At 41.0% G+C, this 26074-nt stretch overlaps 2 protein-coding genes across 5 annotated transcripts; one reads left to right on the top strand and one right to left on the bottom strand.

Moving 5' to 3' along the window:
- Positions 1–2488: 2488 nt before the first annotated feature.
- Positions 2489–4043, top strand: LOC306977802 (putative ATP-dependent DNA helicase Q1; the record flags this gene model as incomplete). The annotated part of the gene is made up of 4 exons (XM_079576244.1): positions 2489–3064; positions 3229–3308; positions 3441–3918; positions 4019–4043. The coding sequence occupies exons 1-4, from the start codon at positions 2799–2801 to the stop codon at positions 4041–4043; spliced, it is 849 nt and encodes a 282-aa protein (XP_079432370.1). The 5' UTR covers positions 2489–2798.
- A 488-nt stretch (positions 4044–4531) lies between these two features.
- LOC306977613 (uncharacterized protein) lies at positions 4532–8393 on the bottom strand. Of its 4 annotated transcripts, none has more exons than XM_079576004.1 (9): positions 7865–8393; positions 7310–7755; positions 7161–7237; positions 6901–7078; positions 6758–6834; positions 6570–6655; positions 6352–6476; positions 5314–5847; positions 4532–5238 (listed from the first exon to the last, which is right to left on the bottom strand). In XM_079576004.1, the coding sequence occupies exons 6-9, from the start codon at positions 6581–6583 to the stop codon at positions 4919–4921; spliced, it is 993 nt and encodes a 330-aa protein (XP_079432130.1). In that variant the 5' UTR covers positions 6584–6655; positions 6758–6834; positions 6901–7078; positions 7161–7237; positions 7310–7755; positions 7865–8393; the 3' UTR covers positions 4532–4918. The 4 variants fall into 3 exon arrangements, 1 of the variants encoding a protein (XP_079432130.1); XR_013793846.1 differs by having other exon boundaries at positions 4532–5847; XR_013793848.1 differs by having other exon boundaries at positions 4532–5847; positions 6575–6655.
- Positions 8394–26074: the final 17681 nt, after the last annotated feature.

The raw sequence follows: 26074 nt of genomic DNA, 5'->3' as shown, positions 1-26074 counted from the left end.
GTCATGTTTTTGATGCTTTTTTTGCCATGTTTTTGTTGCTTTTCTGTCATGTTTTTGATGCTTTTTTGTCATGTTTTTGATGCTTTTTTGTTATGTTTTTGTTGCTTTTTTGTCATGTTTGTGATGCTTTTTTGTCATGTTTTTGATGCTTTTTTGTCATGTTTTTGATGCTTTTTTGTCATGTTTTTGATGCTTTTTTTGCCATGTTTTTGTTGCTTTTTTGTCATGTTTTTGATGCTTTCTTGTCATGTTTTTGTTGATTTTTTTGTCATGTTTTTGATGCTTTTTTGTCATGTTTTTGATGATTTTTGATTTTTGATACCTTAAAAATAGCTTAACTGTCCCTGCGATTGTCCCACATCCAGAGCCCCCGTGTGCCACCGCAGCGCCCCCTACGCCCCGGTGACTGCATCTCTCAGTACGGCCTTTTGAGCAGGTTAAAAGTCCCCAAAGATGTTCTCAATGTTTCCGGCCCATTACTTATTACTGAGACATGAATAATGCAGTGGCAAACAAATGTTGGCATGTCATTAATTGATAGCGCCCCCCGACTGTGAGACTCCGCTATGGTTTGGCGCCCAATTTGTCCAAACATGGTGTTATTATTTTTTTTTATTTTTTTTGGGGGGGGGGGGATGTTTCATTTTTCATGGCTTGGGTAAGTGAGAGGAAGTTCTTTTATTTTGATTTCAGGTTTAGATTGAAGTTTTGTTTGTATGATACATTTGGAATTGTGATGCGATTGTAGAAAACGCTTTGAATTTTCCAGGAACTCTCAGTTTTGTGCATTCGAGTGTGTTTCCTCTGGGTGTTCCGGTTTCCCCTGCTAACCTAAAACATCCATAAGAGGCTAATTCTACACCTATAGGTCGACATAGCTATAGGTTGCTGCTTCTTTTGATATGTATCTTCTGATTATAACAATCCTGAGTCTGTTGGAAGTTGCAGTTGTTTTGCTCATAAGGCTTTACCTGATTTTTTTTTTTATTTTTTTTTATTACTATTGAAAGAGAAGCCACTATATTAAAATATCAGCTGTGGTCCAAACTCATTCCTAACATTCATCTGCACTATCCCAATTCTTCACAGGGGCAAGTTTATTGGCATATTTCACACTTGCAGGGTCAATGTGTTCCCTCCAAAATGTCTGAGTTTACAGTATACCTGTGGTAGGCAGGTTCGTTGAGGGCCAATGTTCTGTTTAGAAATGTTTTAAGTAACTGAATTTTTTTAGGGCACTTTAACTCTATGGGTTTTGTGTTTCTAAATGCAGGCTATAGCCGAGACATTTGTGCAGACAGGGGGCGCAATCTTCAGTTTCATAACTGCCGCAGTAAGTGCCTGGGGGAAGGGGCTGGTGATGTTATGCACAGCAGTGGCCCCTCCCCAAGACGGCACTAGACTGAAATACTGTATCTCCTGCTTCATTTTGTTCCATTACTAGAAAAACAGCCACCCTGGAGCAGACTGACCATTTACCACATGGCTATAATATGCTGTTTATATCCGGATCTCTTATTAAGTCAGTGCCCTCTGCTGGACACTTGTGGAATTCTTTCCTTTTTTTTCTTAAATTTAAGCTGCCCCCTAGTGGCTGGAGTGAGAAAATGGTTATTTCTTTAAAAATCCACAACTCCGCACAGGAAAGGGCTAGAGACTCAATAACCTCTTGCAAACTACGTGCAATAATTTCTGTGTTGCGTTACTTATCAACCAAATGCACTACGACAAAACCTGCACTGCTAACAATGACATTGTTTACTATAGTATGTTTATTTTATTGTACATTTACTGTATATACTTTACTACTGTATTTACTACACCCTTGAAGATAGTCAGTGTAGATCAGGATACCTCTATTTGCTATCCAACTGCTTGCACTTTTCCTGTCTATCCTGCACACCCTGAGACTTATCTTATGTATATAGCTAATTAAATTCTTATTTTTCAGTTCTTTATTCTTATTATCATTATAATTATAGATTGATGGCAGGCCCCGATGTCACAGAACTACTTACGTACCACTAGATTACTTTGAAATCAGTCAGTCTCAAAAACACAAACTCACAAGTCAAGAACAGTTTGTCGCAGTCACCATTTTGAATGTTGGGGCTTAAATAATTCAGATGATTGGCCATGTCTCCATCGCCCGACCACAGAATCTTGTGCAGGGAAATCAGATCTATTTGAAGCCAGACTGTTATGCACAGTATGGAGAGCTTTTCCTACTCATTGGTGTTAATGTCCTCAGAACCATCCACCATCTTTTCTGGCACAGACATTAAAACAATGCTGAGGTGATGGAAATAATGTTTTTAAGCCTCACTTATGCATGTGTTAGAAGAGTATATCCACAGTAAAGTGTTTCCTGTGCTGTTTACTCGCTGCTAGGGCTGATTCGTGGCACCATTCTCCTAGCCTGGGATCCAGAATGATCCCCCTCTGTATATTTCATACACGGGGTATCAGTCTGGCAAGCCCGTCCTTGTTGGCTGCTCAGCCGAGTTCGAACGGTACCGTGCAATCAGATTCGTTTATTTGCTGTGACGCTAACTGCGTCACTCTTGCGCTGCGGAAGTCCCCTCACAACAACAAGGATGGCGCTCGGGAGACCTGAAAGTATGTTCCAATCCGCAGTAAATTCTGTTTTAAATGATCAAAACCACATCGAGTCACTTAAGGACCAGCAGCTAACAGCACTGGAAGCATTTATTTAAAAAAAAGATGTTTTCGCCTTGCTTCCTACTGGCTTTGGGAAGAGCTTAATATACCAGTTGGCTCCACTCGTTGCGAAAAAGATGTCGCTATATGAAAATCCAGTTGTGGTCGTGGTGTCTCCTCTGCTTGCACTCATGGAGCAGCAAGTTACCGAGGCCTCGAAAGTTGGAGTAACCGCTATGCAGATCGGAGTGAATAGCGACGTGGAGATTTTCAGCGGTAAAGCGGAGTTGTTGTTCGGTAGCCCAGAAGCATGGCTGTTAAACGACAAATGGAGGCGCCTGTTGTCTAACATCAAGGACCTGGTCGGCATTGTGGTTGATGAAGTGCACCTCACTTACAAATGGTAAGCTTTCGCATTTTACTTGTAACTAAAACAACATCCATAATGATTTGTTATACATGCACCGGGTTGCACCCGCTTACAGCATGTAATGCTTTATATTTGACTATAACTTATTCAACCTTCACGTCATGTTAGTGTGCTAATGCTTTCCTTCTTTCTACTAGGGGCCTGGCTGAAAAAGGACAAAGCGCCTTCAGAGAGTGCTTCGCCAGACTTGGAGAACTGAGGTCCATTGTCAAAGCAGGTTGGTTTATTAGTCTTAGAATAAAATAAATTCGAAATATGTAATTATCAGAGTTGAAATACAACATTCATTAATGGCTTTTCAATAATTCATTATAGCTTTTAAATGTACATATGAATTTGTGTCTTACAGGGACACCTATTATGGCCCTAACAGCTTCTGCTGATGTCCAGTCAAGAGCCAGAGTGGTGAAGCAGCTTCATCTAGAAAAGGCAGTGACTGTGATTGAAAGCCCGAACCGGACCAACATCAGGCTTGGATTGGCCCATATTCCTGGACCTCACCTGGACTGCATGGACTGGATAGTACAGGAAGTCAAAGAAAAGGGAATTGCCATGTCTCCTGTTATTATTTACTGTCAGACTTTAAAAGATGTTGGACGAGTCTTCTGCTACCTAGAAGCTGAACTTGATGAAGATTGTTGGGTTGGCAGAGATCCCATGCACCAAGCAGAGAACATGATAATAGGCATGTTTCATAGCAAAACACTCCCACACAATAAGAGCAGAGTGCTGTCATCTTTGAGTGGAGAAGGCAACTGTAAAGTTGTAGTTGCAACTACTGCACTCGGAATGGGTTTAAATTTTCCAAACATTTTTCATGTGGTTATGTATGGTGTTCCAAAGGACATGGAAGCCATTGTGCAGGAGATAGGCAGGGCAGGCAGGAATGGAAAACCGTCACATGCTGTTATTTATTTTGTCAAACAGCACACTAGGATGGATCAAGCAGTGAAGGAGCTGCTAACTACCAAAAGACACTCTTGCATTAGGAAGGCTTTGTACAGCCATTTTGACAAACAAGCCACTGCAATTACACCAGGTCATCAGTGTTGCACCTACTGTCACTCTGTATGCCAATGTAACACAGAAGGTTGCCCAGTTTCTACTCCCGTGTATGAACTGCCCCCAAGGCCACTTCCAGAACATCTTGTTAGTAGACAGGTGACTGAAGGAGATAAGGTGCTCTTAAGGGACCTCTTGTTGCAATATCAGATAACATTACTCAAGGAAAAACAACATTTGTACACAAATAGAACCGCTTGCACTGGGTTTGGCTCTGAACTCATTGATGCCGTTATAGAGCACAGTGAATATATCTTTGATATACAATACATTGGCAAGCACCTACCAGTATTCAATCAGACACACGCATATGCTATCCTACACATTATAAATGAAGTATTTGAGGACATTGCAAATTGCCCGAGTCCTACCGCTACAACAGCTGACAGTGTCATCTTTCCAGACATATATTACACAGGGTATTATGATGAGCCAAACATGGACCAAGAACACACATCCGCAAGCAGCTCAGAGTCTGGAGTTGCTGCCATTGAAGGTTCAGATTAATACTGATGACACAATTCTCACTTTAAATACTGTATGTGCCATATATTTGAAGTCATGTAAATCCCTGTACTTTTGTATTTTTCTTTGAGTCTAAAAATAAATGTTTGAAGAGAAACTTTTACAGCTTTTTATTAAACACTGCACCATAAATAAACACTGTTGGAATTTAAAAAGTAAAACTATTATTTCACACAAACACATTTATAAATAAAATAACACTACTTGTTGTATTTTGCAAGCACAGTCAGATCTGTTTGATCAGACAGCAACTTTTCTCCAGTCTTTGATTTTTGTTTGCATCCATAGGTAAAGGTTAGCATACTGTAGTCTTCCCAGCAAGTCTTTCCCAAAAGAGGGGAATGACTGGTATTCTCTCCCTGGCTGGTCGTGGAACAGTTGTCTGTCCTTGAAAATGGCCACAAGAGTTGCAATGTCTTGCTCCTCGCCTGATGTATGATGCACACCACTTGGTTTGGTGACCTCCAGCTCCCTGTCAGTGTTGTCCATCATCTCTTTGAGTATGCCAATAGATTTACTGATTCTGTCTGCTGAGGTTTCATTAAGATTTGGGCCAAGACCTTTAAGAAAAGACTTTAAGTAATTGTTCATGTGCTCTAAGTGCAAGTCAAGCGGTATGTTATTCCCCGCTCCACCTCTTCCATTCCAGAATCGGTTCCATTTTAGATTGTGGGCCATTCTCGGGGACAGTGTGGCATTAAGTTGCAGAGTCAGTAATAAAGTGCTATAAGCATACTGGCTGTGACCATATGCCTTGTAGAAAAGGAGAGCAACTTGGTAAAGCCGCATCAGCCGTTCTCCATCGCCCTCTTTTACAGCATCCATCATGTTCAGCAAGACAAAGCTGAAGCCTAACCTTGCTTCTGAGTGCTCTTTGATGGAGTCTGGCTTGAGTGCTGTTGTTGTAGAAGGTGACGGTGGAGAAGACAACACTAGATTGTGTTTCTTCTCTTCATGCCTTTGCCTTGCCTCTGGAGAAATGTACGCTTTGTCACATTCTGGCTCACGACACTGGAATTGAGCCGTAGGTTGGTCATCTGCTTTACCAAAGATTCCCAGCAACATGACATACTTGTCGATCAACTCCTCTGTTTTGTCATGAAGCCACGTTCTCTGGTCTGCTTGGCACCCAGATTCAATGTCAGCTGGAATGAAATTGGGTGGCCTGTCTGTGTACATATGAAAATATAGAAATTACTATTATGTCACATAAATAACTATCTTCATAAACATCACTAGTGTTTAGTACATTAATAGTTTTACTATTTGGTCAGTACATTTTAGAGTCTGTATGTTTACTTTCTACATCACAGCATTTTAAATTGATTGAGAGCCAAAGTATTTTGAACAGTATTTTAAACATCTGTCGTATGAATTTCAGTCAGTGAAGTATTTTTTGTTTGAAACATCAAAACAATAAAGTATGAAAACATCAGTAGTTCATTCTGACAATTAACCGGTAACAATTGGTTCAGTCCTGATGTACACTTATTTTCCATCTTTTAAAGTGTCAAAAAAGAAATTGTGAAATACTTTGAGCTATTTAATCATAGGGTACATACTAAAGTAGAATTTGTATGTGCCACTTTTGCCGAAGTACATTTACACGACTGATGTTCATGCTTTAAAGGATTTCTTGAAGACATAAAAAGACAAAATAAAAAATTAAATACCTGACAAATCCTCGAGGCCAAAGTGCTCCAGAGCTGCGGCCAGGAAAAGTGCTGCCGTGTCTTTCCTCAAAAAATGTTTGTAGGCATCGTAGGCGGCTGTGGGGCCTTGTTTAGCATTGGAACACCTGTGTACATATGGTTGCAAAATAGCATTAAGATCATTCGCCTTTCAGAAAAACTCCAATGTCATCAAATTAAAATAAATGAGAATACAAGACCGTGCCAAATTCATGGTGGCAGGACTGCTAAATCATTTCATGGGGCATCCAGACAATTCATGTTGTCTTGGAAGCACTGGAAAAGACTGTACAGACAGAAAAGTAACACAGATGTAAGTACAACGTGCCGTGACAAACATTTTCATGCTTTATAACACACCACAAAAATGCACTTGTAATTAATGTACCTCAGCACATTCATGTTTGAAAAAAGTGTTCCATGATCTTTGGACGACATCTTGTTGAAAAATATTTTGTAATGGATCTAGGGAATTCAAATGAATATTAAAGTACTACTGCAGAATATAAAGTATTTAGCAACATCACATACCTCAAGCAGATTCCTGATGGCATGCCAATCTTCAAACTTAAATGCTAAACCTTCGAGTCGTTCTTCCTCTGTAGCTCCACCTCTAAAAGTCCACTGAAGGTTTCTACAGTTTCCCTCAGTGAGGCGGTCACCACCTACAAAAACCTTTTCCAAGCCATGTGGTCCCCTTGGAACATATCTGAACAGAAATTATATAAAAGTGTGTAAAACATTAAAACATTTTGTTCAACAAGTATTAGAGTAAATAAATATTGTGTTACTCTTTCTGGAGATGGGTGAGTACATCTATCAAATCCCCTGTTTTGTTTTCATTCTTGAAGAGCAGTCCAAGGGGGTACTGTAAACAGTAAGTAAAATGGTCAATGCAATACATGCTTCTGCTTTAAAACAATATTAAAATTATACATACGTCTGTGGAGCGTAATTTCATTTCTTCAGAATATTTATGTGGGATGTGATTTAACACAGCCTTGGAAAGTGGCTTTAAAACTTCAAGATGTTGAGTGAGAATTCTGCTGCCCAACACTATAAACTCTCTCCTTATGTGAGCTTGGGTTTCTGATCCTGGAAGCGAGTGAGAAAGATTGTAAGTGGTAATGTCAATATCTGGCCTTACATCACTGAGGTGGCTTGTTTGAATACGGTCTTCAACAGCAATGTGATGTATCCAGTGGAGGGATTTATTGCTGGTGAGTGACGATTGCTGGTGAGCCTTCATGAAAAAGTCTAAATTGTCCATTGTTATTGAGAATGTGGGTGGTGGCTCTGGTTGTGTGGCAGCAGGTGGAGTGTTCATTTCTGCAGTCTCAGAGAATGGTAGCTGGCTGAAGAAGTTTCGGCTTTCAGTATTGTCATCTGTGGAAAATGTCAAATGAAGAACTTCATTAAAAAATAAACAAGTGCAAAATAAATACAAATGTTTTTTTGTTAGTTTTAAACTTATTCAAGTGGGGTAGAGTCGCACCCGACAGTGAGAGGTCCTCCATGTTGACGCTTGCCATGTCCACAGGGTGCCCATCTGCTTCTGAGGTCAAGTACAGTTCTGTGGAAACTTTTAGCTCCTGCACTCTTTCACCGCAGGTGGCAGCCAACTCCTTTTGTTTGCCAATGGCACACGTGTATGATGTTGTGATCGCCATTTTGCTTAACCTTTTGAAGGCAGCTTTTTTCGCACCTCCATGATGTAGTATGCTGTTTACATAGTATGCAAAGGCTGACATCCGAGGCTCTCTCCCCCGTAGTGCTATACAAAGTGCAGCACATGCAGCTGGCAGACATTTGCTGCTGACTGACTGGAAAATTGACAACAAAAAAGGAGACATGTTCTCCAGGTCAACAAGGACCTTATCAAATGAAAACGACTTGAGGTCTTCTGGCAAAGTTTTCCACAGCACAAAATTGTTGTTTGGGTTTGAGAGGCACTGACATTCTTCACTGATGGTAGTGAGAATCTTTGATTTTAACTCCCCATACAGTTCTTTGTGGGTTGAAATTAAGTTAGCTGCAGTTTTCCAGTTTTTATTTGTGATGTGTTGAATAATCCCAGCTTCAGATGGAGAAGAAACCTTAACAACAGTTTTGCTTGCATACTCAGTAATAACCTGTAAAACAGAAGAAAATTTGATTGCATATGTTAATAACAAAAGTTGTGAAACTTACTATTAATGACCATTTGGTAAGAGACCCCTCTCTGATGCACAAAAGGGAAGGGGTAAGACAAGACAGGACTGTATTGACACAGTGAATTACTGTGTGTGTTACACTATAAAACGCACAAAACACAGTGTGATAAATAACTTGATGTGAAGTAAACTGGTTGTTAATAGGAATAAACAGAGCCACATTTTGTTTTACCTTGTAGACAATGTGGCTTTACTTGCTGTAAACATGAAGATTTTTATCTATTTATCAGTAAAGATAAATATCCTTCAGTAGCCGTTTTTAAGAAAATTCTACACACTAGAGCATAACACAAGAGCATATTAAGATTAGCCATGTTCACCTGTGTGATGCTTCTCCTTGCTGCAGTGGTGGGAGGACTACGGCGTATTTTCTTCACTGCTCTTGGAGTTTTAGATGGAGTCGAGCGCTCTCGTTTGTCACCTGATTCACATCAAAATAAAACATACTTTTATTGCCGTTTTCAGATAAAAATGACTAAATAACTAACCATTTTCACATGTGCAACAACGAATAATGATAAATAACGATAATGCCAACACTGACATGCTTATCAAACAAAAGGAAGAAAAGATAAAGAATACTTAGAAAGTTGATGAGTACCGGCAGAAGAAGATGAAACTTCTCTTGGTTGAGATTCGGATGTGACACTGTCCTCCTCTTGTTGCCATCTGCGCAAAATTGGTAGGTCCCGTTCCAAACGACCGATTAGATTTAAACAAGTCTTACAGAGTCTTGTCGATCTTTTTACGTCTGGTGTTAACGCAACACCCAAATCCACAACTCGTTGCAAAATAGGCGAGCTCCGTGACTTGTAACCCTGTTCGAAAATCAACACGGAGTTGCTAATAACACCATGTATCCTCAAGTTTTTACCGCAACACCGACAAAAGTCATTGACAACTGTCTCTCTTTCACTAGCCATGTTGAATAATCTACAACGCTCATCGCCACTCGGTTTATTTACTTCCTCACTGTAGCGTTTCTTGTCGCTTTTCTGACGTCATGTCCGCCCTTCGCTGATTGGTTCACGCCGCTGTCTGTTTGCTGTGGCTGGCTCCGCCTTGGAAATGTGGCTGAATGGATCTCAAACCAGACTCACACGCTGGTACAGCGGTGAGTCTGGATTATTCCAGGCTACCATTCTCCCTCCTCTCTTGTTTGCGCCTTGTTCCTCATCGCACCCTTCCCTTTTCCACAACGATTTAGGGCACCAGTTGATGTTCGAGGATTAGAAAAATGGCTGTACAGAAGCGGAGGAGAGCCTGTCGACAGGAGAGGGGAAAGTGGGCTGCGGTGATTGACAGAGGCCCGTGTCCTGTCAGGGCTTTACGTCAAATCTAACAGCTTCTATTTGGAGCAAGAAATACCAGGGTTTTATCCGGGACATGCAACCTCCATTTTGTCCTGATATCCCAAACACGACCTGGTACAACGCCTTCCGGGGATAAGCAATCTGCTCAGGGTTAGACATCGGTGTAGCTTTCAGACAAACGCGGCGAGAACATGGTTTGTTTGATATCTTTTTCCATTTAATTAAACATAGTACTGTCAAAAACAGGCCTCGTTTTGTGTCTTTATTGGTTGCTAAGTTGCTAAATCCACTGGGGCCTCATTTGTCTCAGGCACACATGACTGGAACGATGCCTCCTTCATCTACATCACACATAATTCCCATATCAGCAGCTTTTAGTCGCCTAATTATTTGTCATTGCTTTTTGTGCAATTTTCGAAACAAGTTTGGACGGACAAACATGAAAAAACATGTCTAAACCAGGGGTGCCTAAACCTTTTGTCTCCGAGGGCCACAATGAAAAAGCGCCTGTGGTCCGTTCGCCAAACACGGGGATGTCAAGCGTGAAACACGTGTAGCTGCAATAATAATAGCTACTTTATTTTATTTGTCAGTGTGTGATTCCTTAACTTTGTGAAAGGAGTGAAACAGCGCCCCCAATTTGACACTGATGGCCAAACAGTGTACTGCATCCATATTTACCATTGGGAATAAATGCTAGATAGGTAGTACTACTAATCATACTCGGTGCAAAAGTAGGTCACATTCTGGCGGGCCAAATTTGACCCGTGGGCCCCACTTTGAGCACCCAGGGGCTAAACCTTGATCTTTTGTGATCAAGGTTTAGACACAAACTCACAACTCTGTACTGTGGGAAGTTAGGGGCGTGTGTTGCAGATATTATTAGATGATTATGGCGATAATATGTTTATATTACAGGTGAAAAAAAGGTTAAAGAAATGCATTCATTTCTGTAATTCAACTTAAACTGTGAAACCAATATATTATAGACTCATTACATGCAAAGTGAGATATGTAGCCTGTATTTGTTATCATTTTGATTATTATGGTTCAAGTTGTAAAAACTCCAAATTAAAAAATCATCAATAATTAAATAATCATCAAATTATAACATTGACATATGTCACTTTGCAATGAGTCTATATCATAGTTTCACAGTTTAAGTTGAATTACAGATATAGATTAACTTTTTCTATCTATCTATCTATCTATCTATCTATCTATCTATCTATCTATCTATCTATCTATCTATCTATCTATCTATCTATCTATCTATCTATCTATCTATAAAATTATCTATCTATCTATAAATCCTTTCCGGAGTCCCTCTGGGGGTAATACAAGTGTTAATGGGATGATTGGGGGGTCTTTCATTGCCCCCGGTTGTCTCGGGCCGAAAACAATGCTTACAACTTTCCCTGCTCTGACCCGGAGGTGCAATACACACTAATGGAATCACGAAGCAGAAGCTAACAGGCTAACGGGCAAAGCTATGCTATGATATGTTTACTCTTGTTTTACTCTATACGCATCTGCAAACTGCACATGTTTTTGTATCCGCTCATTCTCAGAGTCTTATTTAGATGTTCCTTTGCGTGAGCTTTTTATCTCGTTAGAAGTTTACCGCTGGAGGAAACACCTTTTTTTCCCCCCGAAGTGGATACAAAAATAAACCATGCAACTTTGGGTCAGTACCGGAGTAATCACATTCTCCACACTTTTCATGTCACGCCCTCGACAAATGTTCCTCAGATTTGAATGAGCTTAAGAGCGGCAGCCAGGTTTCCACGTCTCTTTTAAGCCCAGCCAGAAAGCGCGTTTCTACAGAGCACTGGTCATTTTGTCGAAAATGCAGCGTATAAAGGATTTCATCAAAGACTCAGCGGGATGTTACGGCTGAGGAAACAAAATTGGTTTACAAGAACGGGCCCACTTTGAATGGCGGAGAGAGGCTCCTGGCAAGATCAAATAAGCGCGGCGTCTTCGGCGTGTTCCTTTCTACATTCGGGTTCTTGCGATTTACAAAAATAAGCATTTGAACATGACATCACTCAGGGTTTCCACGGTGCATTCAAAGGCGATCAGTGAACTGCGTTGAAATCAAGGCCTTTAATGTCATTGACCTCTTAACCCCCACCTGCACCGAGCACATTTTCTCCAGTTTGGCTTCACTCAAATCTGAAAGCTTAAAGCGAAACGAAAATGTGGATGAAAGTGCAACAATAAAGTGACACAAAAAAACACAATGAGAAAGCGACAAAAAGCGACAAAAAAGCATCAAAATAGTGACAAAATCGAGGATGAAAACTTCAACAATGAGGCAAAAACAGGGCGATAACATAACAATAAAGTTTGATCACTTTTGTAGGCCTTATCTTTCAAATGAGTCACACGGAAGCTTTTAGATTTGGGTAAAGCCTAATAAAGTTTGGGTTAAGCCTAATATAGCTTAGTAAATGCACTCAGTTAAAGTGGGGGATAAGAGATTAATAAGCTTTCAGTTGAATTCAAACCGGCACAAAATCTAAATATCTTTTTTTAAACTGTATAAATATTTTTTTTATTGACCTTTATTTAACCAGGATAGTCCCACTGAGATAAAGAATCTGTTTTTCAGGGGAGTCCTGGCCCCAGAGGGGGACCTATTGTACATGTTTTTAGTGTAAGTTAGTAAATAGACCAAATTATGGTGTAAAACAGTGTGAATCAATTGATCAGATTGACATTTGAATCAATATTCAAATTGAAATCAACAAGGAAATTACCTAGAAACGTCTATGGGCTTTTTTCGTTTAATGGAAAAAGCTTGTGTGCTGTAAAAAAGTATTCATTTCAAAAACATGCACTGAAATTGGAGTGTTTAATGCATCTGTGGTCTTTTCTCATATTGGATGATTCTTAAAGGAATAGGCCACCGTTTTTATATACTAAGACATGTTCTTACCTAGCCTTAGACGTGTTAATATATCCCCATCTGGTCTTTGTCCGTGCGCACTGTCACGCACACGGAGCACATACGCAGCCTCTCCCACATGTCATATAGCTCCGAAAAAGCTCACGATAGAAGCTACCAAGCTCTTCCACGTGTTCCCTATTTAAATAAAGTTACGTGAAGTGTTTTCATGCGAAGTATATTTACACAGAAATGTAGCATGTCGATTTTATAAGCAAATAAAAAGGGGAACTATATTGTGAGGCGTAATGATACGAGGAGCAAAACGTCCGCGCAGTAACTCCTAAAGACTTCCCCCGCTCACTTCCGTCAATAACCTTTAGGAGTTACTGCGCGGACGTTTTGCTCCTCGTATCATTACGCTTCACAATATAGTTCCCCTTTTTATTTGCTTATAAAATCGACATGCTACATTTCTGTGTAAATATACTTCGCATGAAAACACTTCACATAACTTTATTTAAATAGGGAACACGTGGAAGAGCTTGGTAGCTTCTATCGTGAGCTTTTTCGGAGCTATGTGACATATGGGAGAGGCTGCGTATGTGCTCCGTTTGCGTGACAGAGCGCACGGACAAAGACCAGACGGGGATATATTAACACGTCTAAAGTGAGGTAAGAACATATCTTCGTATATAAAAACGGTGGCCTATTCCTTTAAGCATATAATTTACTCAACTTATGTCACTTATAGGTGATTCCTCCAGGTGATTCTGCCCATCAGCCTGGATCCACATTTGGAGATGGGTCTCCGGGTCGTCGCCCACACTATCCGGAGTTTAAAAATGTTAAAATTATGTATTTTCCTCCCCCTACATGTTCCAGCCATGTCCTAATGTGTAGGATGAGCCCACACCTGTTCGGATCCAAAGTACCGTCATGCTCAGGCTTAATATAGAAGCTGCAGTTACACGTATGACCTGAGGTGGCAGTAGTGAGTATAAAATGACCAAGTTGCATCTAGTCTCTTTAAAGGCACACTGTGTAACATTTTGGATTATACAATTTCCAATACAAAACATGCTCCTAGTGACCACCTGGACACAGATAATGCCTTTTTTTTTGGAATGGACAATCAAAGTATGGGTTTGCATGAGGACCTTACCGATTTAAATCTCATATTTGGCTGCCTTTAGTCGCATCTCCACAGAGACGAGCTGGAGAGGTTCCCACTCCCAGTAAAGTTACGATTGTGCCTTTGGAGAGATGAGGGGGGATAAAGGGGCTAGAGGCAAGTTGGCCATTTTATACTCACTACTGTCACGTCAGGTCTTTCGCGTAACTGCAGCTTCTATATTAAGCTCGTGCATGACGGCACTTCGGACCCAAAGTAACAACTTTTTGAGTGACAGTGCAGGATTTTAGAGGCAGTTGTGGTGAACAGGTCTGGGCTCATTCTACATATTAGGACATGGCTGGACATTTGTAGACTAGGTATAGTCCCTAGATAAATAAATGTGTGTATTATACTCTATTTATAGAGGGAAATGTTATGCAGTTTGGCTTTAACCTTAGTTTTGGCTAAAATTGACCACATTTTCCCTCAAAAGTCGGCCATTTTGTCCAATTCTCTTTCCCCTGTGTGATGAGCTGTTTGCAAATCTCGAGATATGAAGTATTTCTATTATTATGTATGAGTATTTGGGTAGTAACAATTTGACTGTCTTCTGCCTGCATAATCCCTGTCACTACTTTGTGAACTAATAATAAAGGCCTTCCGACATATACCACTATGTATATGTAAGTTGAAGATCTTCAGTGGATTTAGTCAGTGGATTTAGTTCTAAATGTGCAAAGACAGTGTGATTTGGAGTACATTTTAATTTACCTGTGAGTGTGTTTGACCTTATTCATGTTATTTGAAGGAGGCAGATTTCAGAGTTGAGCTTTTTGGGGTCAAACAGTATAATTATCAGAGTTCAGACACTTGGCCTATGTTACAGTTAAATGTATCATTGGAAACCCTCTTGGAAAATTACACCCATAATTAATTTTGTCGAGCAGCTACCGGGCTTTGAAAATCCCAGGTCCTTTTCTGCCTGAAGGCGAGACGCTGCAGGTGAATGGGGGAAAAAATAATAATTTAGAGGTATCAGTGTGAAACTTCTGCTGTCTGTTACTGATATACATATGAGGGAAACATGTATTGCAAGTTTTCAATCATCAGGACATCTCATGCATAAAAATGGCCAAAATTGCTTGTTATTTTCAGCAACAACATCTAAATAATGGAGGGATGTTTTTTTTTGTTGATATATTTGTCTTTTTCAGAGGGGATTTTGGATATATTTTAAAATAGGCTGCTTATTAGAGACAAAAAAAACAGAAAAAAATCAAATGTATTGACAATCAAACCTCAACAAATCAAGCTAGAAATTAGATATTGACAAATCCCTGTGGAAAAACCTTCAGAATATCATTATGTCCAAGACTGGAACGTGTGGAGTCTGTAGGTGCTACTTATGTGGAGATATTCCCTCATCAATGTTACAAAAATGCACATTGGTGAAAAAAGTCTGTAAAGAAACACTGAATCAGTGCGATAAATACATGTAGCGTTATTGGGTAAGATAAATAAGGTATAGTGCTGGGAACCGATACTTTTATACAATACTTTTCCGATACCTATACTAAAATATTTGTCATCTAGAACCAGACAACAGAACGATAATGTTTTGACAATGTACAATTTTACGATAGGCACTTTCCGAGGGGCGCTGTACGGAGGTGGTGAAAAATACTTTTGAAAGCTCTGTCCTTATAAAAGCTCAGAAAATCATAGAGAATCTGTCACATTTTCTGAATGGTGAATATGAAATTCTTTCATCAGGAAGGTGGTATAGAGCACACCGCGTAAAGAGCAACATATACACAGATGTAAGCTAGGGATAAAGAGGCTGTTATAACCAGAAATAGGGCCCATAATACGATACACCGGCCCACAATTAAGGGGAAAAGCCATCAGAATCTCTATCTTTACACAACTTCTCTGCTAGAGGGATGTGACGCCTTTTATACCCCTCTAGTGGCACGCTTTCTTGAGTCATGGTTCCCCTCTCGGACATAACATTCATGCCCCTCACATTGTGAATATAAGACGAAATGGTTTATTGTAACTCCCTCCAGGACACACAGAACCTTAGACCTCTATTTTTTATACATTTTTGACAAATGTTTGCAAAGAAGTGCATGCTGGGAGTTGGCCAGGTGACTCGGTCTTGCCCCTCGTCGTCAGTGCGCGCAGTTTGTAAATCTTCTAGTTTCCATTGAAGGGATTTACAATGTTTGGCCTTTTTGGGACTTCTATCTTCACTCCACACCTCCATAACTCCGTGGTGAGTTTTACCATTTCATCTTGAATCTACAGTGCGATAATTTGGTTGGTTTTGAGAAGTTTATTTGTGTTGCAGTCTCGAGTGGAACTTCATTAACGGAACGCACATTTTAAGATTGTTAAGTAATTTTACAGAAGTTCCTTCAAGTTATGAATGAAAAGGTTAAAGTGTTGAGTGCTTTGAGGTGTTAGCTTGAATTCGGCAGAAACAAAATGCAACTATTGTCCTCGATTTGTAGCTTATACTGTTTTAGTTCAAGCCAAGGGTTTATTGTTTTGCTCATCACCTCGACTATTGCATTGAATATGACTGTTTTTTTTGTTTTTTTTTGGAGGGCCGGTCTTGACCCAAAAGTCCCGGGCCGATTTTTTCTGCCAGTCCAGCCCTGGTCATAACTAAGATGAACTGTATTTGGATTATTGTGAATTACTGGTTGTAACCGACAAACTGAATTGTTTTATATAAATGTTTGTACTGTATGGGTGGCACAGTGGTTAGCTGGAAGGTCCTGGGTTCGATTCCCGCCTGGACGGGGCCTTTCTGTGTGGAGTTTGCATGTTCTCCCCCGTGTCAGTGCAGGTTTCCTCCAGGCACTCCGGTTTCTCCTACCACTAAAACATGTACAATAGGACAGGATGAGTGAGAGTGTGTTCGAGAGCGCACATGGGGGACGACGGATGGAAATTAACCCAATGCTACAATCCGGTGTGGCTTGTTTATTAACATGCACTGTCCCTACCAAATAAACCAATGAATCAAACAAATAAATAAATGTGTGTTGCTGTGGGCAATGAGCCTGAGCCAAACAATAAAGGTTATCAATCAGTCAACGATATCGGGTTCATCTCCAATGTCAGGAAATGTGTGAAAAATGGGAAATCATTTGGAGGAAAATTGGGAGAAATGGTGGCAAAATGAAGGAAAACAAATTTCAAAATGGGGAATGAACCGCAGGAAGAGTAGCTGTCCATTTGGAGACAGCTAATGGGGATCCAAATACATAAACAAACAAATAAACAAATGAATTTGCGCAAATGCAGAAAATATTAGGAATAAAATAATGAAGAAAAACGTGAAAATGAGTGAAAATAGAAAAAAGTGGAAAATTGGGTAAACAATTTGGAGATATGGGACAAACATTGTGCAAAAAAATATATTATTTTTTTCTAAATTGGGCAAAAATGATTCACTTAATGCTGTCCCTGGACCAACAGCATCAAAACTTGCCTCTAAAGACATGTTTTTTTCCGGTACCTGCTTTCGATACTTTCATTACTTCAATACCAGTAGTACATAAGCTTTTTCCAACACCAAACTGGTATCGTTTAAGGGTACCCAGCCCTTGTAAGGTAAGGTATTTTTTGTTTCAAGGTGAAAGTTTATCTGCTAAGAGACCAAATGGGCCCAAAACCTGCAGCGTCTTCCCTTTAAACCATTTGGATTGAACAAATAAACCCTGCCGAAAAACCATCCTTGTATTAAAATGATGTTATTTACTCTGTTTTGTACATCTTGGCTCCTTTAAAAATGCACATTACTTCCCCCCTGACAGAGAACATTGGCCCTGGGGGAGCATTTGTCTAAGCAAATCCCTAATTTACATTCATTTGAGTCATGATTATCGCTCATACATCAAAACTAAATGCCCCTGCTTTAGCCCTAATGCTGCTGACACGGCGCCGGCCAATGCGTTACTCACTGTTTGGCACAAAACGCCGCGGCAAAAAAATACCAACTCGCAAAGGAGAGAAAGTGCCTGAAGAGTTACAGCCTGAAAGCTTTATTTGGCAAAAGAAAGAAGGATCTATTCACCGCGAGGAGATATTGAGCACTTTCCAGAAATATTTACTGCCTGCGAGGACGCGTCGGCATTTTCAGCGGCGCAGATTTCGCCGGATATGCCGAGGACGGGTGATTTACTGTGAGTGATATCATGAAGTGTCTTTTTTATTATTTTGCCGCACAGTTTGACTTCAGTGGGGGAGATAAAAAGAGGGAAAGCGCGCGCGATTTGTCATGTGGAAGAGCGAATATTAACTCGGTGGAAGCCGGAGACAAGATGAAAAATGGTAAGTGTGAGCAGAAAACAATCGATAAGACAAGAGTTTGCTCCTCTCGTGGCGACGGGAAATCACTGCCGAGGACGGCGCCGGGTTATGGGCTCGGAGAATGCGGCTTTTGGGGACGAAAGTTAACTTTGAGGGAGTTTAGGAGAGCAGGTTGACAGACACCTTTATAGGGAAATATGAATTAAAGAGGCGAGTACAGGCATCACTTAGGCTTAAAGGAACAGGGCACAGTTCTTCCATACTGAGATATGTTCTTACCTGAGCTTAGATGAGTTGATACATACCTGTCTGATCTTTGTGCCCGTGGAAGAGCTTGGTCGCTTCCAACTTCACCCCCGTTTGGAGCCATAGGAATACATTGGGAGAGGCCAAATGCTAACAACATCTTTGGTCGTTTTGCGTGACTGAGGGCACGCACAAAGACCAGACAGGTACGCATCAACTCGTCTAAGCTCAGGCAAGAACATATCTCAGTGTGGAAAAACTGTGACATGTTCCTTTAAAACATTATTTTGGGGTTCCTCATTACGGAAAAGTGTGAGTGTAGGTAGCGCAGCCAAATATTTACTCAAGACTAACGCTACTTTATAATAATTTTACTCAAGTAGAATTAAAGTGTAGTGGCCCAAAGATTTACTTGAGTAAAAATAATTCCTTGGAGAACATTTTTAGTTTAGTTTATTTAGTAGGGACAGTGCATGTTAATGAAGAAGCCACACAGGCATTGTAGCATTGGACACATGCACACTCTCAAACACACTCTCACTCATCCTGGTCTAATGTACATGTTTTTACATCAACGCTATCTTAAACTAATCCAAAATAACCCAGAACCTCACTCTAATCCTAACCTTTAAGAGGGGGTATTATGCTTTTTTCAATCACATAGCACCAGTCTATATCACACTACAATGATGAGAAACCTTCTGTTGGTCTGTAAATGCAGTAAATTATAATAACTGCCTTGTATAAAATGGCTCTCTCAAAATGGCTGTAGTGAATGTCTTGAAATAGGCCTCTGTCTCTTTAAGAACCTCTGAGCCTTTCCGACACGCCCCCTCCACACGCTGTCTGTGGCATCAGTGGGGAGGGGGTTCTGCTGAGGAGCAGTGGTTGGTTACTCGGCTGATGACGAAAGCTCGGAGGCGTCTCCAGGAGGTGGGGGCGTTCCTAGGAGGACTCAGGCAAACCTATCCCTAAAATGGCCGCCATCAGAGTTTTTACAGATGACTCAAAAATATGTGAATGTGCCATGGCAACACTTCAGGCATGTTTTTTAATGAGGGAATGACATAATAACATGATGTAAAGCTTGAAAAAGTCAATTTTGCATAATACCCCCCCTTTAATTGTTGTGGAGTTTATAAAGTCGTTTTATGTAGATTCATTTTTATAAATGTTGCAGGGAAAAAGGTGAAGGTGACGTCATTTCCTATGGAGGTCTGGAGCTCCACTGATCACGTGGCTCCCTTAAACCCTCTTCAGCAATCTGGTACTGCAACCAACATGATGCTAAGATGAAGGTGTGAGCCGGCTGTGTGCTAAACTTGATGTGTGTAACCCATTCTATTGTTTCCAAGGGGGGTGGCCCTGATTTGGCAACCGGCAGTTGCCAGATTTTGCCCGTTCTCTTGTTAATAGAGATATCTATGTTATATGTTTGACCATCTCAGGCTTAGATTCTAACTGTATATTCAGACTGTTTGCCTAATTTGACATGTGTAAACCATTCTATTGTTACGTTCTGATCAAACATCTCTGGTGGTGCCCTGGTGGCAGGCATAAGACATTAGCAATTGTGACTGGGTGTAACCAATTCCATTGCGAGCGACAGAGGCACTGCCAGCTATATTGTTAGTCATGATACACCCAAAATAATAAAGTGTCAGTGTTTCCAGATTGGAGTACTTTGGTTCACCTTAGGTCTGAAAAAAACATGTGTTGGGAAGGTTTGCTCCATGTTCTGGTCAAAAATCTGATGAAATGCACCCAGGCAGTGCATTATCTCCCTCTCTCTCACCCTCCACTTTATCCATATGTCTTTGCTCTGTGGTGGATTATGGATGGCTTTTTTTTAGTGGCCGTTGAGGAAGACCGAGTTCCACATGACAACACCGCGCCCCGTGGAGTACACAGTATTTCCCGCAGTGAGGAGAAAAAAACCCTACTCTCCAGTGTCCAGTGCACACATGAAGCTCCACTGTCCACAGCCGGACTACATTTATCTTCATTCAGCCTGAGCGAGGGGCCCTTCACACTAATCACACAGATCTACAGCCTGCACTCAGCTCCTGGGGGCCTCTGAGCGGGCCCCACCTGCTCCCGTCTCCTTCATCTTTAACCCGCGTTACATGCCTCAACAAACAGACCGATCCCTCACAGCGGACACCGACTAATCAGACATTAATCTCCATTCAGGTTTGGCCCCCCCCCATGTGAAGTAAGCTCACCGCCAGCACATGTCTCTCTAGTGTTGTATGTTGGAAATGCACTGTACGTCTCATTAGTTCAGGGTAGACTTTGTCCTAAGGCACCACTGGGTTAACTTACTCAATGCATGAAGTCAAAGTCAACAGAGCGATCCTTCAAATACTTATACTGTTTTGAGAGAATTAAAAGTACACAATGGCAGAACACCTGGAGCGTCTGAGGAAAAAGAGGTCGTCAATCCGAGCCTCCATCAGCAAAGTAATAACCAAAGTTGAAGAAGAAATTGGCAAAGAAAGGCCAGATATTGCTAAATTGGAGGAAATGTTTGAACTAATGATTGACAAAGAACAAATGTTGACAAAAATCGACGCTGACATTGAAGAAGTAACAAAGACGGATGATTTGGAAAACGAAATATCACGAGCACTTGAGTACAAAGAGCAAATAATACGCATAAAAACGAAGATTAAACGGGCGCTCAAAGCAGCGCCACCAGAAGAAGGACATTCAATGTATTATGAAGGAGAACCAATGTGTCACAACGTCAAACTCCCCAAACTCGTAATTGACAAGATCTTTGGAGATGTGAGTAAATGGCAATATTTTTGGGAACAATACGAGAGTGCAGTCCACAAAAATCAAAGTTTAACGAAGACCGACAAATTCAGCTATTTAAGGTCATACCTTTCAGGTGCTGCGGCAAATACCATCGCTGGGCTGGCTCTGTCAGATATAAATGATGATAACGAGCCTGCAACTGTTTGACAAATAATTTTGAATGCATTTAGCTTCGACTTTAGTGCAAAAAGCCTTCACTGGTGTGGCCCGCTTCATTGTTGTCTCCATTGTTGTCTGATTCTTGTGTTTGTTCAGGGGAGTTCTGGCTAAAATTGACCGTTCACCTGAAAGAGCCGTTCAAAAGAGCTTCTTGGTCATGAACGTCACATCACTACTTCATTTGGGTCGAGGATTGTCCAGTGTCTTGGACAGCAGTGTCTTGGACAGCAGATCGGATCCTCCGGCTCAGGGCTGGGGACATTTTTGGGTCTTCTACTTACTTTTTTTCAGAAATTCTTACTTTAAGTCTGAAAGGAACAGACCACCGTTTTTTCATACTGAGATATGTTCTTACCTGAGCTTAGCTTACCTGTCTGGTCCGTTGAAGAGCTTGGTCGCTTCTAACTTCACCCCGTTTGGAGCTATGGGAACATACTGGGAGATCTGCGTCGTTGTGTGTGACTGAGCGTACAGGGAGAGGCCAAATGCTAACAACATCTTTGGTCTTTCTGCGTGACTGAGGGCACACAGTTCTTTCATCCTGTGATATGCTCTTACCTGAGCTTAGACGAGTTGATATGTACCTGTCTGGTCTTTGTGCGTGCATGTGGAAGAGCGTGGTAGCTTCTAACTTCACCCCCTTTTGGAGCTATAGGAATATACTGGGAGATCTGCGTCGTTGTGTGTGACTGAGCGCACACACAAAGACCAGACAGGTACGCATCAACTCGTCTAAGCTCAGGTAAGAACAAATCTCAGTATGGAAAAACGGTCGCCTGTTCCTATAAGATCCAACTGTGCAAAATGTGAATTTTTACAATTTTTCAACTGGCCTTAAACTTTTGATCAGGACTGTACAATGGTGTCCAATCTTTTCAACTCGCTTACTCCTTACCACATGGATGGCAACAATAATGTAGGAATTCATCCACTACAACTGCAAAAAAGACACTGATCAAAAAGCTAAGATACTCACAGATATCCACCCTTTGTTTTTCGATTTACATTTGTTTTATTCTGATATTATTCCAAGTACTCCCCCTGCCAAGTGCTGACAAACCCCCAGGACCCCGCACCTCTGGAAAGCCTGCACAGAGGTTTCATCAAGTGAAATTATATCCTATGTAATGTTAACATGCTGCCAGTGACTGCCCATCCTCTATTTTTAGCCTAAAACTACATGCCTCAGTCCTTCACAGTGGACTCTCTCAGTCCCTCTTTAATCTTCAGTCGAGGCCTTCCCTCACCACGAACAGCCGAGCCTTTCTACTACGTCCCGCGTGTTACCTGCTTGTTATATCGCTGAGATCAAGCCTCGCGTCTGCTCTCGCTCCTCCGAGGGTTAGATGATAGCCCCGCGTTCAAATAGACGTGTTGTTTTATCTCGCCAGTTCAGTCAAGTCAGGCGTAAAATCTCCCCCCGCGGGCCCGGAACGCCAACGGGATCAAAAACAAACAAATAATGAACTCGACCGGAGATGCCACGTTTCCGAGGGAATGCAAACAGTTCCTGTATATTTCAATGCAAGGAATGCGATGTACTGTTTTCAATAGGCGACGATATTACACAAGGTGAAAATGGGATGGAAATATGGTGCTAGACAAAGAGAAAACCATAAAACAATGAGGCATAGAAATTGGAATGTTGGGTCTATTTGGCAGCACAATGGACTATAGAAAAAGAAAGAAAAGAAATGTACAAAAGTTACGTTTGTGAAGCTTGACCTCACAGGATGCAACAGCCTTCAACTCCCGCTTTTTGTATCTTTTTGAAAGAAGGACCATCTGGAACTTTGAAAACTGCCAATCAAATCTTACATGAGTAAAAACATATGTGTAAATCACTTTGCACATGAGCTATTGGTAAATGGTACCCTAACAGTCCCCTACATTGATTGAAACAACTGTTGAATTATCCAACGTTTAAAATCTGATCTGATGAGTTGCTAATGACTCCTTATATATATATATATATATAAATATAAATAAATAAATAAATATATATTACAAACAATGAAATAGGAAACCATTACATTAAAATGTTAGATGTGGTCCAAACTCATTTCAACCTGAAAAGACTCACAGAAACAGAGTAGCGTCAAGAAAGTTTTACAGAAGGTAGCGGAAGATAAGCAGAACTAACTAACTCATGCCCCTTGAGGCCATAAGCGCCACTGCAGGTGTTGTAGCATGTTGCGTTTTTTTACTCATTAATTGTCCGTGGGAGTAAATATTACGCTGACAGAAAAGACAAAGGGACAGAGGGATATTGTACATCCAATTACACAATGGAGATACATTTTTCTCACTCAACCGTGGCTGTAAATACTGTTTAAGTGGCGCTAGCCCGCAGTTAGCTTTGCCCGTTAGCCTGTTAGCTTCTTCTTCGTGATTCCAAAGTCTGGTATTATGCAGGTTGCATCAGGATTCAGGAGAAAACAAAAACACACGATTAAAGAGTGACGAAAAAGTGTAACCACCTAACAGTGTCCTTGAGAATATTGGCTTCCCAGTAAATATTTGAAGATCGCCCTTTAAAAAAGTGTCTTTATTGTTTAGCCTTATATGCGTTTACTCAAAATATTTACAAAAATATTCTGCTTACTGCAAAAATGATAATACGTTCCAAACATAAGGCATAATAAAATAAAAAATATTATTGCAGAACACTTCCTGGGTCATGATTATTGACACAGGACTCTTTGTAGCTCTGGTGTAGCTTTAGGGCACTCTATCCCTAAAATATCTCCAAACATGTGTCGAATGAATTTCATCCTCTCTGGGAATGGAATCCTGAATCTGTGAAAGTACCTCCAAATGTGAGTAATCTTCCCTCTGAATCCACTCCTCTGTCAGTCCGTGTTATCCCGTGTCTTCCTCATTCTCTGTGTGTGATTCCGAAATAGCACAGAGCCACTTCCCGGACTCAGACTGACTTTTTTTTTTTTTTTTTTTACGAGAGCGAGCCGTTCTGCCTGCGGTGCACTTTTACCTTGGGAGGATGTCTCTCTAAGTCCAAATCCTATCTGCTCTGCTTTAAGCCTGTCTGAGATCTCTCCCACCTTCACCTCATGAGAAGACCGGGGGGTTCAAAGCCGCCACGGGACAAACCTCCCTCTTTCCCTTTTCTCACTCTACTTTCTTGCTCTCTCCATCCCCTTCTCTATAGGATATTGTTGACTACATCATTTTATAATGCTAGTGCAATTATTCTTGACAAGGGCCAGGAGTAGGCAATGTCAGTACCGGCCCTCCTGCAGAAACTTCTGGCCCTCAACACGATTTTGAGAGTGTGTTTTTACACAAATCAGAGATGAAATGCCTCTTAAAGTACTCTACAAATGTGGAAAATACTGTCAATGCCTTTAAAATCTCTGAGCGTTTAGGCCATATATGATGTTGATCACTGGCATTTGTAGAAAGTGATGCTTCACTTCGGTCTACAATTGGAGGGTTTGGCCCTTGGTCTTTTGGCAATAAAGAAAATCAGCCTTCCATCGAGTAAACTTGCCTAAACCAATGGAGTACCTCAGTCTTGTTTTAAAAGTAGCTGTGAGACCTTTTTTTATTGCTGTTACAGAACTATGTAATTTATTTACCTTAATAAATCCTTTCCGTAGTCCCTCTGGGGGTAATACAAGTGTTAATGGGATGATTGGGGGGTTTTTCATCTCCCCCTGGTGTAAAACCACCCGTGCAACTTCCCTGCTTCCGACCTGGAGGCCCCAATACATACTAATGGAATCACGAAAGAAGCTAACAGGCTAACGGGCAAAGCTAACTGTGGGCTAGTGCCACTTTAGCAGTGTTTACAGCCAAGTTTGAGTGGGGAAAAAATAGAAAACCACAATCGCAACTTAGCTGAATACGGGTCGGAGGCCCCAATACACACTAATGGAAACACGAAGAAGAAGCTAACAGGCAAACGGGCAAAGCTAACTTATCTCCATTGTGTAGTTGAATGTACAATATCCCTCTTTCCCATTGTCTTTTCTGTCAGCGTAGTATTTACTCTCAATTAATAACAATTAATGAATAAAAAAAAAGCAATATGCTACGACACCAGCAGTGGCACTTATGGCCTCTAGGGGCATGAGTTACTCAGTTCTGCTTTAATAAACTCGTGAAGGTATCCAGAAATCAAGCAACTTTAGCACTGGAAAACTACATAGGACTAGGACTGGGTACTGCTAAACGATACCAGTATGGTATCATGTGGTATCGGGGAAAAAAGGTTTAGATACTACTCGTATTGACAAAATAAAAGCATTAAAGGAATTTACTTGGATGTTTCAGCTCAAAGATCGTAAACCAAGTACCGGTATGAAAAAATAATGGTACCCAGCCCTACACAGACGGATGTTCATCGCGCTCATCCTCTTGTAATTAAGCACACATGCCTCATGTGCATTTATCGAATCTAAAAATGTCATTGTCCTTCTGTAATCTATCTCTCTCCTTCCTCCCCCCTCTCTCCCCTCCCTCTCCCGCTCTCACCAATGACAAACCCACGACCTCCACAATCTCTCTCTCGCTCCCTCCCTTTGCAGTGTCCAGCGTTTTTCCAAAAGTCCTCCAAAAGCATCAACTTAATCCAGCAGTGCTTCCAGGACAG

Source organism: Gobius niger (assembly GCF_951799975.1).
Source record: "Gobius niger genome assembly, chromosome: 18".
NCBI classification, from domain to species: domain Eukaryota; kingdom Metazoa; phylum Chordata; class Actinopteri; order Gobiiformes; family Gobiidae; genus Gobius; species Gobius niger.
This window is presented reverse-complemented; position numbering and strand designations above follow the sequence as displayed.

Bases quoted from the DNA above. Each gene is read 5' to 3' on its own strand.
- LOC306977613 (XM_079576004.1), bottom strand. The intron at 5,848-6,351 runs GTATTTAATTTT...ATATGTACACAG, and splicing joins TGGCCTCGAGGATTTGTCAG to ACAGGCCACCCAATTTCATT. The intron at 5,239-5,313 runs GTGGAGCGGGGA...CTTTTCTTAAAG, and splicing joins CCGATTCTGGAATGGAAGAG to GTCTTGGCCCAAATCTTAAT.